This window comes from Arvicanthis niloticus, chromosome 1 (genome assembly GCF_011762505.2).
Source record: "Arvicanthis niloticus isolate mArvNil1 chromosome 1, mArvNil1.pat.X, whole genome shotgun sequence".
Lineage (NCBI taxonomy): Eukaryota > Metazoa > Chordata > Mammalia > Rodentia > Muridae > Arvicanthis > Arvicanthis niloticus.
The window spans coordinates 148,553,879-148,568,503 of NC_047658.1; the positions used below are offsets into that span (position 1 = coordinate 148,553,879).

At 43.3% G+C, this 14,625-nt stretch overlaps 1 protein-coding gene across 2 annotated transcripts in view; it reads left to right on the forward strand.

The window, feature by feature from the left end:
- The first annotated feature begins 1,926 nt into the window (after nt 1–1,926).
- The window catches only part of Pi4k2a (phosphatidylinositol 4-kinase type 2 alpha), a 31,201-nt gene continuing 18,502 nt past the window's right edge, over nt 1,927–14,625 (forward strand). For both annotated transcript variants that reach the window (XM_034505069.2, XM_034505071.2), the window contains exons 1-2: nt 1,927–2,436; nt 11,519–11,719. In XM_034505069.2, coding sequence (XP_034360960.1) covers nt 2,005–2,436; nt 11,519–11,719 — 633 coding nt within the window. In that variant the 5' untranslated portion in view covers nt 1,927–2,004. The remainder of the gene's footprint in view (nt 2,437–11,518; nt 11,720–14,625) is intronic.

Genomic DNA, 14,625 nt, shown 5'->3' on the forward strand with positions numbered 1-14,625 from the left:
ATTCAAAAATTAAATAAATGTAAAACATTGTGATTATGTGATTGGTTATCTTCTGTGAAAACTCTTTCTTCTAACTGCTGGTGGTTTGGAGAAGAAAAACAAAAATATCGTTAACAATAGTCTCAGCAGTTATGAAAGGGAATGTCTGTGGAGGGCTTTTTGTGTCCTGAGTATAGGTGAGGGTGATTACTGTCATTTTATAGATGATGAACTTTAGAAATTTTAGAAATCAACTTTTAAAAAGATTTATAGAACAGAGCTTAACCTCACGTGTCTCTGCTCTCCAAGGCCATGTTTTTACGTATTACGTTTTACACTTTAATTTTATTAAAATTAATTATTTTTTAAGATTTAAAAATTATGTATTTTATATGCATTGGTGTTTTACCTGCACTTATGCTTGTGTGAGGATGTCAAATTCCCTGGAGCTTGAGTTACATAGACAACTGTCATGTGGGTGCTATACTCTTAACCACTGAGTCATCTCTCCAGCCCCTATTATTATTATTGTTTTATTGTGTCTCTCTCTGTCCTTTTCAATCTGTCTCCCTGTCTCTCTCCTCTCTTTCTCTGTGTGTGGCAGTACCTGAAGAGGCTAAAAGGAGTGTGTCAGATTCCCTAGAGCAAGAGTTACAGGTTTTTGTGATCCACCTGATATGAATGCTGGGAGCTGATTCTGGTCCCTCTGTAAGAGCAGCAGGTGCTCTTAACTGTCCATTCATACCTGCAGCCTCTATTCGCCACTCGTGTCTAGGTTTGGAGTGGATGTGCTTACACCTCTGCAATCTTTCCTCCAAAGCTCCCGGATGTCACATGCCCTCTCCTCTGCTAGCTCACTAGGCCTTTGGTGTTTAGCTCTGCTTTTCCTTAGCCAAGCAGGTTGTCCTAAATAGGCTTTAGCCCTCTTCCTCTTTCTCTTTGGCAATGCCTTATGTGCATGCTGCGCCTTTTGGTTCCTTCTTCTCCCCTGTGATTCAGCTACTTCCTTTAGCAGCGGTCTCTTAGTACAGACTCTGTATATAGCTTTTTCTCATTCTCCACCCGTTCTCAATTCTGTGAACTATTGTGAACTTTCAGCTAATATTGTTAGCTTTACATCTCCAACTGTCTCCCGTGGTGTTTATACAGAGTGAGGACAAAGCTATATTTTTCTTCTTCCTGTTATTAATGAAAACGAGGTCCAACTGTGTCTAGACACTCAGGTGAATAAAGTCACGGACTAATTTATTCTCAAGGGGCCAAAGCTTTCCTCCATGATCAGATAAAGTATTGAGCCATTTGCTCCTAAGCTATGTAAAGTGTATGAAGACCGACATTTTTATTATTTATTTAGTTAGTTAGTTTTAGTTTTAGTTTTTCAAAAAACTAAAACTTCTCTGTGTAGCCTTGGCCGTCCTGGAACTCGCTCTGTAGACCACTCTGGCCTCAAACTTAAAAGAGATCCACCAGCTTCTGACTCTTCAAGTGCAAACTTTAAAGGCATCCGCCCAGCTGAGTACTGGGATTTTTTTAACTTACTGAGATAGCACAAGTGTCATATTTCATTGTTGTCTTTCTTTGTCCATAGCTGATGCTTAGTGACACAAAAATGACATTTTGCAGTTTCACGGCCAGCTCGGGGTAGCCAATTAACAAGTTAGTAAGGAAGCAGCTATTAGTAAAGCTTCCGAAGACCTGTCTGCCAATTGGAAGTTGGGGCGGGCTAAGGGCAGAGGGCGTACCTGACCCGGGTTTGTCTCGTAGAGCATGCGCAGTCTTCACAGAAGATGACGCGAAAGCTGAGGAGGCCGTGATTGCGTAGGCGCAGGTTCTGATTGGCTACTATAGGTGCGCGAGGGGCGGTGCCTACGCGTCGCCAAGTAAACAGGACAGGCTAGGGGCGGAGCTACGGAGGCGCCGCGCCCTGGTTGGCCAAGCGGGAGGTGGGGGAGTGCCGCGGATTGGTCACGGCTGCGAGCTCGCTGGTGTGGAGAGCGCCGGGTCCCCGAGCCGGCGGCGTGAGGGATGGACGAGACGAGCCCGCTAGTGTCCCCCGAACGGGCCCAACCCCCGGAGTACACCTTCCCGTCGGGCTCCGGAGCTCACTTTCCGCAAGTACCGGGGGGTGCGGTCCGCGTGGCGGCGGCTGGCTCCGGCCCTTCCCCTCCGAGCTCGCCGGGCCACGACCGGGAGCGGCAGCCCCTGCTGGACCGGGCCCGGGGCGCGGCGGCGCAGGGCCAGACCCACACAGTGGCGGTGCAGGCCCAGGCCCTGGCCGCCCAGGCAGCCGTGGCGGCGCACGCCGTTCAGACACACCGCGAGCGGAACGACTTCCCAGAGGACCCCGAGTTTGAGGTGGTGGTGCGGCAGGCCGAGGTTGCCATCGAGTGCAACATCTATCCCGAGCGCATCTACCAGGGCTCCAGTGGAAGCTACTTCGTCAAGGACTCTCAGGGGGTGAGCGCGGGGGTGCGGGCGCAGCGGGGGCGGCGACCCGGGACCAGGGAAAGGGGGAATCGAAAGGGTGCAGAAAAGAAACTTAAGCGCCAGCCCCCCGGCGAGATTGGGGATGCTTCTGGAGACTGGAGATGGAGAAACCTCGCGGGATGAAGAAATCAATCAGAACCTTTTTGCTGGGGGAGGCGTGAGCGGAAAGTTAAAAGAGGAAATTGACCAGATACGGGGCAGAAAAGTCCTGACCCATGCTGCTTTCCAGTCGGTCCCTTGGCTTCAAACTACGGGGACAAGTATACAGTCATTGCCTCCAGATTCAGGACTTTAGGCCTATTCTCTTTCACCTTTTATTTATTTATTTTAGTTTGGCCCAAAGCCGTGTGTCGACCCATTACGGGCTCCGAGGATTTAGTTCCAGCTTGTGTTTTGGGGTTGTCTTTGCAGGGAACCCAGGTTTCTTATTAGCAGTCATTGGTGACAGCGTGGGTGGACTCGTCAGTGTCATCTGCCCTGATTATTGCTCACTTCTGGGAAAAGGTTCACATCGTTGCTTATGGTTCCTCAGTTCTGAATGTGGAGTTTTAAAAACACGAAAGTGTCTCCTGCCCTTTAATTTTTCTCTTAGCTCTGTATCAGCAGTTTACTTAGCTAAGGCAGTTTTCCTGACCTTAATTTTGTCCCCTGCTTTTGTACTGGGGGTATGAAAGCAAGATAATGTGGGGCATGAGGTGACCAGGGCAGCTAAGAAGTGACCTTTATCCTTTTGAGACCTTCATAAGAATTGAAAATTTGGACACAGGTTAGACCAGAGCTATTAGAGGATTAGTAGGTCAAGATATGTCAGCTCTTTCTTATTGTTTTCAGATATACCAAAATGGTTCGTTTTTATATGTCTTAAAATTATGGGTGTTAAAGTTGTATGAAAATTCCCCTGCATATATATTTCCCCCCCCCCCACACACACACACCTTGTTTCTCTGTGTAGCCCTGGAACTCACTCTGTAGACCAGGCTGGCCTTGATCAGTGCTGTGCCTTCTCAGTGCCGAGATAAAAGGCATGTGCCACCACTGGACAGCTGGTCCCTTGCGTGTATGTGCGTGTATGTGTGTGTGTGTGTGTGTGTGTGTGTGTGAATTTAAAAAAAAAAAAAAAAACTTAAAAATTAGCCAGGTGTGGTCCAAACCTTTAATGCCAGCACTCAAGAGGCAGAAGGCTCTTTGTGAATTGGAGGCCAGCCTAGTCTACAGAATGAGATCTTAGGACCTAGATCTACCTAGAAGTACCCTGACTTATTTCACTCTGTAGCCCAGGCTGCCCTCCAACTCACATTCCTCCTGCCTGAACCTCCAAAGTGATATGTGAACTCTTCATTTATATTTTTTATTCCAGAATAGAATGGGATTTAAGTAGGAATTGATTTTGGGGGGGTGAGTGGGTAATGGGTAGCATGTTGGCTGGTCTTTTGATAGCCACAGGAAGAAGATTTTTGTTTTGTCTCATTTAGAAGTATGTCAGGTCATCTGGGAAATGATCTGGTGCTCTGATCAATGCGAGTAATGTGATCTGTCACTTCTGTTACTCTCGGTTCATCATGGAGGACAGACTGTGGTCCTGGATCTTGAGACTTGCTCTGTTTTTGGTGGTGTGTAGGATCCCAGGCTCTCATTTTCAGGCCACTGTTCTCTGTTAGAGGTAATTTCCAAAAAAATTTTACGAAGATGATTGCCTTGCCCTGATCCCACTGAAAGTGTGGTGGACCGGGGACCACTTCCTGAATGCTTGTGGAGGGTTAGACTGGCCCACAGAAACAGTTTGGTATTTGTCACCTCAGAATCTGCACCAAATATATCTGTATTTAATTAATGCTTAAATAGTGCTTACTTCATGGCAGAACTGTTTAAGTGCTTTGTGAATATTAACATTTGTTCCTCATAACCACCTTGGAGGTAGCTACTGTTTTATCTCCACAGGTGACACTGGGTGCAGTGTAACTGATTTGCACAAGGCCCTGCTCCTCACCTCAGTACTCCACTGCAGTCAGCCTTTTGAACTCAGTTTCTCTTTTCAGCTCTGGTTTTGGTTATCATTGGACTTGCCTGTGTGTCACAGGTATTTTTAAATAATAATGACCAAAGGTGAAAAAAGATAAAAAATTATCTCAAATGTAAAGGAAGTCTGTAGGTTTCTCAGAAGCAACATGGCTTTTCACTTCAATTGCAGCTGCACCTGTCCTTAGAGTGTGGCTACACTTCCTCTGCTAATGGCTACTCAAGCTTACTTGTTTGTCAGCCTTAGAAGAAGGGAGAGAAAGAATGTGTCCCCACCCTTTCTGCCCTTCCTAAAAGTTGCACCAGATTTTTCTGCCTACATCTTATTGTCTAGAACATAGTTGTAGTGGTTAGTGTTTGGGAGCTGTAGCTTTTATCTTCTCTACGAGATGGGTCAGGCATCTTATGTCAGGAAAGGAGGAACCAGTAGTGTGTGTAATGACTACTTTTGGAACAGGCTGAAAGGTTCTTTTTTAATTTTTTAAGAGTAATTTTTTTGTTTTTTTGAAACAAGGTCTCACTATGTAGCCCTGGCTGGTTTGGAGCTCACTCTAAGGCTGGCTTTGAACTCACAGAGGGTTTACCTGCCTAGGATTATGGCTAGGATTAAAGGTGTGCAGCCTGTTTTAATTTTAATTTATTATTAATTTATAATCCCCAGCCTATTTTAATTTTAATTTATTTATGAGTGTGTCTGCAGGTTTTAATGCCACTTGTGGGTGCCCTTGGAGGTCAGGAGTGACTGTTGGATCCCCTGGAGCCAGAGCTCCAGGCGGTTGAGAGCCACCCGATAGATGCAGGTGCTGGCAGTTGTGCTCAGGCCTCCAGGAGAGCAGCAAGTGCTCCAGGAGAGCAGCAAGTGCTCCAGCTCATTCTGAGAGACTCTTGACTAGGACAGCCTTGACTCTACTTCCCAGTTTATGGTAGTTTCTGCCACAGGATGATTAAGTCAGGACCTGGAACAGTAAAATGGAAAATGCTAGATTAGTGGTTGTCATGGTGATGTGTCTCACATTACCCCTCCTCACTTACATGCTTGCTGCTTCAGATCTCACGGTCACTTGACTACAGACGTAGTTTCTTAGCATTTACTCTTTGATGATGTGCATATTCCCAGGAATTGCAGAACATGTGATATGACTAGTTTTAAGAAGATTAATGGTGGTACAGGCCTATAACCCCCAGCCCTCAAGAGGCAGAGGCAGGTGGAGTGCTGTGAATTTGAGGTCAGCCTGATTTACAGAGTGTATTCCAGGTCAGCCAGGGCTACATAGTCAGGTAAGGGTGTGTGTGCTTCAATATCACACATGAAAGCCCCTGGTGGGTAGTCCCAGGTACTTAGCAGATACCTACTCAAGAGTTTTCATTTTGCCCCTTTGTTTTTCTCTTTGTAAACAGGGCCTCAGGTAGCCCAGGCTGGCTTCAGTCTAGGTATTTAGCCAAAAATGAGTTTGTACTCTTGATCCTCCTGCCTGCATCTCCTGAATTCTGGGGGTTGTAGGCATGTTTCAGTATGGCTGCTTATCTTGTTCTGTTTTACAGTTGTATGCCTACTGACCTCTATATTAGGCTTTCTTGGATACATGGTTGTGGAAGGCAATAGTAGTATAATTTTGAGAGAATATTCTTGTAACCACTGAGAATAACAATTCATCAAGGAATGCCATTTGTTCTTTGCATAAAATTACAAAGTACAGTGTCTGCAGAGATATCTGTCCACATATCCTAGGTACTTTATATCATATCAATGATTTTTCAGCCTTAAATAATTGACCATTTTATTGTTTATTTAATTGGTTTTTTTGGGGGAAGAGGGATAGGTTCTTACCTGTGTAGCCCTCCAGACTTGGAATTTTGTAGACCAGGCTGGCCTTTACTCGGATCCATCTGCCTCTGCCTTGTGAGTGCTGGGGTTAAAGGTCTTCGCCACCACTGTAGCTTGGGTTTTTGTTGTTGTTTTTTTGTTTTTGTTTTTTTTTTGTTTTGTTTGGTTTTTTGTGTATTTTTTTTAGACAGGATTCACTGTGTAGACCTGGCTGGCCTAGAATTCACAATGAATGACACCCTCTGCCTCTTGAGTGTTGGGATTAAAGGTGTGCACCACCATGTCCAGCCTATGCTATTTTTTAAAATCTGTTTGTTTAAGAATGCATGTGCCTCTAAATAACATTTAAAAATGGTTTTCTTGTTCACATGTGCAGATAGAAGAAACACAATCAGGATTTGAAAAACAGCAAAAGATGACTTCCTCAACTTCTCTTCTCATTCCCGTCCAAAAGAATTCTCTCATTCTTCCACTTGGTTAAGAACCATATTGATAGCCATCACCAGATCATACGGAGCAAGCACTTTATTGATATTATGAATGCCGTATATCCTATATGGATGTAGGTCACGAGACTGTAAGCTTTATCTACCATCTGGTACAGGGAGCTATCCCATACCCAAGTTATGAGTAAAATAGTTTGCAGATCATGCTAGTTCTTAGAGTATGGCTCAGGATTACTGAAAATGTCTTTTGAGGGCTCAGGGATGAGTATTTTCATAATATATGTAAAGCTTTATTTGCCTGCTCTTAGTTATTTCCCTTTGTATGTAGAGCAGAGACTCAGAGATCAGATGATGTGAGATACTGAAACCTTGACTACCCAGGAAGATATGAGGATGCAGTTCTCTTCTGTTAACTCAGATACCACAGGGTTTTGCAACAATGTTTTGAAATAGTTATTTTCATAAAATATTAGTTATGTTAATATGTAGTATTTATTTTTATTAAATGGATAGTTTTTACATTTTAGCTTTAATTTCAAATACAGGAAGTATAGCTTTTACCCACAAAAATGAAGGCTTTGGGGAATCTTCTGTTTTTATTGATTTTATTTTATGTGTATGAGTGTTTTGCCTGCATATATGTGTGGTATCTGCTATCTGCAGTGGTCCGAGGATGTCAGAGGTGTCAGAGCCTCTGTACCTGCAGTTACAGATAATTATAGATTACCCTCTGGGTGCTGGAAAGTGAACCTGGTTAACAAGTGCTCTTAACCACTGAGCTATTTCTCTAGCCCCAGAATCTTTTTAAAAAATAATATTTTAATTAATTCTTTGAGAATTTCATATATTTTGATCATATTCACACTTCCTCTTCCTCCTAGGTTCACCTTCAATACCTTGACCTCCCTTGGAGTTTTCTTTAAATTATTTTAGTCTAATCTGGCTTGCCTTGGAGTATGGTTGACCTACCAGGGATCACACCATTAAAAAAACTGATTTCCCCCTCTCAGGGTGGGATCTTATTAATTTTTAACAATTTAAGAGAATCTTAGTTCTGTGCTACCATGCCTGCTATGAAGAAAATCTTAAAAGGAAGAAATTTGGGGCTGGAGAGATGGCTCAGTAGTTAAGAGCACTGACTGCTCTTCCAAAGGTCCTGAGTTCAATTCCCAGCAATCACATGGTGGCTCACAAACATCTGTAATGGGATCCGATGCCCTCTTTTGGTGTGTCTGAAGACAGCAACAATGTACTCATAAATATATATAAAATAAATAAATCTTAAAAAAAAAAAAAAAAAGGAAGAAATTTGAGAACCTTCCCACGTTGTGTGTACCAAACCAAATTTATTTTGAATTTTTGTACACATATGCACAGAATGAGGTTGGAGGTCAGAAGGCAACTTGTGAAGTCAGTTCTCTTCTTCAAACCGAATAGCTTCAGAGGATTGAATTCAGGTCATCAGACTTGATAACAAGTGCTTTTTAACCCACTGAGCACTCTGGCTAGCCCCTAAACTTAAAAGAAAAAACAACCAAATTTTAAACCAAACTCACTTCTGGATATATCACTGTGCATGAGTCATTCATTTAAACTCAAGTTTTGAGTTCTTGGAAAAAAGAAATAAGTTTATTCCTTCCTTCTGTTCTTTCTTCCTTTTTTCCTTTGTTTTTGTTTTTGTTGTTGTTATTGTTGTTTGTTTTTTGAGACCAGAGTCTTACTATGTGGTGTAGGCTGGCCTTGTTTGTGAACTTGCTGTTGCATTACAGGCGTGCACCATTACATCTGGATGGTTTTGTTTATTAAGATGGGAGTCTCAGCATTATTTTCGAGCCTGATCCTGGGATCTCATCATTGTTTCCAAGGCTGGCCTTGTACCCCTGGACTCCAGTAGATCTTTAGTCTTTCTAGTGGGTAGCTGGGCTGCAAATGTATGATACTCCACCTTTTCAGGGTTGGTCATTGCTTGTTAGTGATAGGAAACTTGGGTTCCAGTAATTGATTGTGGGTTCTGACACCAGCTTAGTGAGAAGTCTCCTGGCTCCTGGTACAGTTCTGTTTTTATGTTTAGACTGCTACTTCCTAAGATATCTATCTATATATTATTCTACATTAAATAGGGAGTGCAGTAAGTGGGGGTTAAGGAAAGATGCTCTGGGTGTAACAAGAATTATCTAGGAAGAGAAAGTGGTGAGGTAATCAGTCATGTTCCTTCCTAACTGAGTACTGGTAGGTATTTCTTTAGTTTGAGAGGTGTGGTGGTTTGAATGATTAGGGCCCCATAGACTCATGTGTGTGCATGCTTGGCCGTAGGGAGTGGCACTGTTAGGAGGTGTGGCCTTGTTGGAAGAAGTACATCACTTTGTAGGTGGGCTTTGAGGGCTCCTATGCTCAGGTTCTGCCAAGTATGGAAGTTACTCATCCTGGCTGCCTCTTGGTTCCTCCAGCATCATGTCTGCCTGCACGCTGCCAAGCTTCCTGCCATGATGGTAATGGGCTGAACCTCTGGAACTGTAAGGCAGCCCCAATGAAATGTTTGCCTTTATAAAAGTTGCCTTGGTCATGGTGTCCCTTCACAGCAATGATTTAGAGTCGTCCTTTATGGAGAGGAGAATATTTTTGGTTTGTCAGCAACATAGTCCACTATATACAGTCAACAAGACTTTGAAAATTAGGGCAGAAGCTGCTTTGTGTCTTGAGGAAACCTACCACATGCTCGCACAAACTAGGTCCTGCTAAAAAAATTTTAGCAGAGCTGAATTGCACTGAGATTTGTTCTTAGTCCTAAGAGGTGTGTATCTCACCATTACTGAATGCCCTTCTAGTTCTCTGTTCTCCCTCCACTTTAATTCCCTCAATTCTTTAATCTAAATAACCATATTATTTTATTTCTTTGAAGAGCCAATTAATGCTTTCCTCATGGTGGGAAGAAGTTGAGAGGTCAGTACATAAATGACACTTGTTGGCAATTGTCGGCAACTGGTCTTCAAATAGAAGAATTTAATTTATTCCTCAGCACTTTCCAGCCCTCACTGGTATCTGGAATGTTTCTATCCCCTTTCATTGGAGGCTGCACTGTTGAACCTGCTTCATTGTCCTGTGGCAGCTTCTCTGGTTTTCATGACTGAGTTCCAGATGAACACAGAAGCTGCTTCATGCCAAGGCTTCTTACTAGCCACTTTGGATAAGAAAGTAATTCTCTGGCAGGGTGTGATAGCACACATGTTTAATCCCAGCATTGGGGAGGCAGAGGCAGGCCGATTTCTGTGAATTCAACCAGCCTGGCCCATCTAACAAGTTAAAGGCTGACTAGGGCTACATAGTGAGACCATGTCCTTGAATAAAAAGTAATTACAAGGACTTATAACATCATTTGTATTTTACTTTTAGCAATAAATTTGACCTTAAAAGTAAATGTATGCCGGGCAGTGGTGGCGTGCACCTTTAGTCCCAGCACTTGGGAGGCAGAGGCAGGTGGATTTCTGAGTTCGAGGCCAGCCTCGTCTACAGAGTGAGTTCCAGGACAGCCAGGACTACACAGAGAAACCCTGTCTTGAAAAAAACCAAAAAAAAAAAAAGTAAATGTATTTTTTTTTAGAAAGAAAAAAGAGAGTTATGGGGTTTTCTTGTCTTTTCAAATCCTTACAAGAAGTTTTTGAAGGATCAGGCCTCAAGGTTTAATTCATTATTAGCAGTGGGATGAGTCAGTTGACTAGTACTAACTTAATGGTGGCAGGTGGTTATAAGTTGTCTACTGTGATAAAAAAAAAATGCTTTATGATCCAGGCATCCTTGGATTGGCTGTGAGTTAAGTAAGGAAAAAAGAGTCATAAGATGACTCCCGTAGTTAGCATATCTGCTTCTCCTCCTTTGAATTAGCAGTTTGGGGACCAGAAGGAGTGAGATTAATGTACAGCAAGTCAGGGGGCTACGGTTCTGTGAGAGAACCCTCGAGTTCAGGCATTGCAGAGCGCACCTTTAACCCCAGCACTCAGGAGGTAGAGGAGTTGGATCAGAGTTTGCGGTCCGAGGGTCTACACGGCTGAGTTCTAAACCAGCCAGGGATGCTCCGAGGGTCTACAAGGCTGAGTTCTAAACCAGCCAGGGATGCACAATAAGTCTCTGGATAAACAAAACCAGGAAAGCAGATTAAGTTGTAGGTTAGAGAAAATGAATTGTGTATCTTCTTCTCTTGAACTTTGCCTATCCGACTGTCTTACTAGAACCCCAGTTGTAACCATGTAGCACATTCTTTTTCCTGCTATGATTTTTGTTTCTTCTTTGGTTGCTGTTATTAGATTGTCTTTCTTAGACAATTCCCCCACCCTCCCAGTGTCTCCCAGCACTTGGGAGGCAGAGGCAGGAGGATGGATCTCTGAGTTTGAGGCCAGCCTGGTCTACAGGGCAAGTTCTAGGAAACACACAGAAAAACCTGTCTTGAGCACCCCTCCACCACCAACCCCCCAAGTCCCCCAAAGTGTCTTACCAAGTTGGCTTCTGATCTTTCTCCTAGAAACATACATTTACTTTGTTTCCTACAAACCCATTTACATTGAAGCACAGAGTTACATCAGAGAAGAAAGATGAGAAAAGCAACGCGTGAAGTAAGGAAGATTGAGGAGTCTTGGTATCGGTGGCTGTAGCTCTTTCTAGCAGCCATCTCCACTGAATTAAGGGCCTCATAAATGCTAAGTATGTGATCTGCTACTGAGCAGCATGCAGACTTGTAAATCACCTTCCTGCCCTCTCTGTTTTGTCTGTGTAGAGGATCGTTGCTGTCTTCAAACCCAAGAATGAAGAACCATACGGACACCTTAACCCTAAGTGGACCAAATGGCTGCAGAAGCTCTGCTGCCCCTGCTGCTTTGGCCGAGACTGCCTTGTTCTCAACCAGGGCTATCTCTCAGAGGCAGGGGCTAGCCTAGTGGACCAAAAACTGGAACTCAACATTGTACCCCGTACAAAGGTCAGTGAACCCAGTTCTGGGGAGCCTTAATTCTTTGCTATAGGTTTGCCTGGTCCCTGAGTTCTGTTACTGGAACAGATGGTCCAGGGAGGGCTTGTTTAAATCTGAAATACTCAGCCTTTTGTGGATGGGTGGTAGGAACAGGCTTACAGTTTAAAAACTATTCTCAGGACACAGATGGATTTTATATACAATCTCAGGAATCTCACAGGTGCCTGGTATACATTTATGGGCTTCCTTGGTCTTTGTATTTAGGCAGGCTGGTTATAAACCTAGGTGCTTTTATTACTCATTAACTTCTGGACCAAGATTTAGGAACACAGTTCCTTTTCTTCCTCTTACTCCCTTTTCTTCTTTTTTGGGGAGTAGGGAGTGGGGCGGGGTGTTGAGACAGGGTTTCTCTGTGTAGCTCTGGCTGTCCTGGAGCTCACTATATAGACTAGGCTGGCTTAGAATTCATGGATATCTGACTGCTTCCCAAGTGCTGGGATTAAAGGCATGCACCACCATGCCCAGTGTGCTCATTTGCTCTTGCTCTCGATCTTGTCTTGTTCTCTCTCTCTCTCTCTCTCTCTCTCTCTCTCTCTTTCTTTCTCTCAATTAAAAAAAAAAAAAGATGTGTTTTTATGTCTGCATTTGTGTATGAGCTCATGTGTGCAGGTGCTAACAAAGGGTCCTCTGGAGCTGGAGTTACGGGTGATTGTGGGTCTTCTCATGTGGGTGCTAGGTAGTGGATTTCACTCCTACAAGAGCAGCAAGTGATCTTAAACACTGAGTCATGTCTCTCTCCATTCCCTCTTTTCTTTTTAAGAGACCAGGAAGGTCTTGTCATGTTGCCCAAATGAGTTCTAAACACAGTATCCTCTGGTGATCCACCTGTTTTGACCTCCCAAGTACCTGAGTATGCCACCATGTCTGCCTTTAGATCCAAATTAGCTGATGTCAGCTAAACCTTATGCAAGGTTTGGTAAAGAGAATTTGGTTGGGCAGAAGGTGAGAATAAAATGTGTGTTCCTGCAAAAGGACTGACGTGGAATTGCCCTCCCTTACCTTCATGCTGTGGAATCCTGGGACTTGTCTGAGCATGTGGCCTGGGGATATTGCTCACTGTTAGAACACTTAGCATATGCAAGGTCAGAATTCAATCCACAGCACCACAGGGAAGGAAAGGAAAGGACCAGTTATGGGCAAATTTAAATACAGAGTCACATATCCTTTGTATGTGTTATGATTTAGTTGAGATTCTGATAAAGGGTTGGGACCATACTCTCCTTCCCTCTTTGAAGCAGTGCTGAATACATACTTGATTTCATATGACTTCAGGGAACTTAATGATCCCATAGTGTTTAAGAAGATCTTCCATAATTATTGCTTTACAGTCTGTTTCCTAACCTGAAATCCTAGATCAGGCCCCTGCTAGACTCTAGGAGTCCTTTTACATATTCCCTGCTCAGTGATTGTAATTTCTTTTCTTTGCTAGTATAAATAGCACAGAGCCACAGCTGTTTCCTGGCTTCCTCTGCTGGTGTTTCTGGGGTACAGTGCCTAAGACTCTGAGGCTTGAGTCTGAATTCTACTCAGTGGCTTTTCTCTCGTTAGATATACAGTCTTGATATGTAGCCCAGGCTGGCCTTAAACTTGTGATCTTCCTGCCTTAGGCTCCTAAGTGCTGGGGTCACAGAACTGGCCTCTGTGGCGTTTTAATTTGTGTGACCCATGGGTAAATCAGTGACTCCTCTAGTGTGTGTTCACTATCCTCCCTGTAAAAATAGAGATAGAAGTAATTATTATTTAGTAGAGTGATTTTTAAGATTATGCAGAATCCATATAAAATACATAATAGCATAATGTTAATACTCTATACATTTTGTGATTTTTAAGAAAATTATCTTTAGTTTTTTGAAAATTATTTAATTCTCATTTCTCCCTTTTCTCCCTCCAAACACTCCCATGTATATCACCCCTTTGATCTCTTTGAAATTCACAACCTGTCTTTAATTATTTCTGTGTGTGTTTCTAAGTACATAAATAAATAATGCTCAGTTTGTATGATGTTATTTTTAATATGTTTTCAGGGGTGTCCATTTGGCATTGGATAACTTGGTGAGCTCTTCCCTGGGAAAGGCTATTTCTCCTGCTTTTAGCATTCCTTAGTTACCTATAGTTCGTTGTCTAGGGTTGAGGCCTCATGCGGTTTTCCCCTCCCATGTCAGTCTATTTGTGGTGGTCTTGTTCAGCTCATATTTAGGCAGCCATATTGGCGAGACTTCATAGATGTAGCTTCTGACATTTTTAAAAGACAGTCTCACAGCAAGTTCCTTGTTCCTCTGGGTCTTTCCATCTTTCTGCCCTCCCACAATGGTCTCTGAGCCTTGGGTGTAAGAGGTGCATGTAGTCGATGGATCAGTCGAGACTGTGCTTCACAACTCTGATCATTACGGTTTTCTGTAATGGTCTCTGTCTCTGGCAAAGAGAAGTTTGCTTGATGAGGGGTCTTGTGTTTTATAAGCTGTTTTAATCATTAGCAATACTTCTGTGACTCCCTCCCTCGATAGAGAACGAGTTCTGAGGTGTTCTTGCATCAGCATCAGCAATACAAAAACACTTAATCTGCCCACAGTGATGGTGTGCACCTTTAATTCCAGAGGCTGAAACAGGAGGATCTCTGTGAGTTTGAGGCCAGCTTGGTCTACAGATTGAGTTCCAGGACATAAAGAAACCTTGTCTCGGAAAACAAACAAAAACCCCCTATCTTCTATGAGTTGAGGCAGAACTTTGCAAGTTTAAATTCAGCTGTCGGAGAATATTAGAGGAATCTCTTTCCTTTACTGCCTGTCCTACTCTTGTGACAGGATTCTATCCAGTTGATCAGAGCATCTGTCACTATAGAAATAGGGCTCACATTG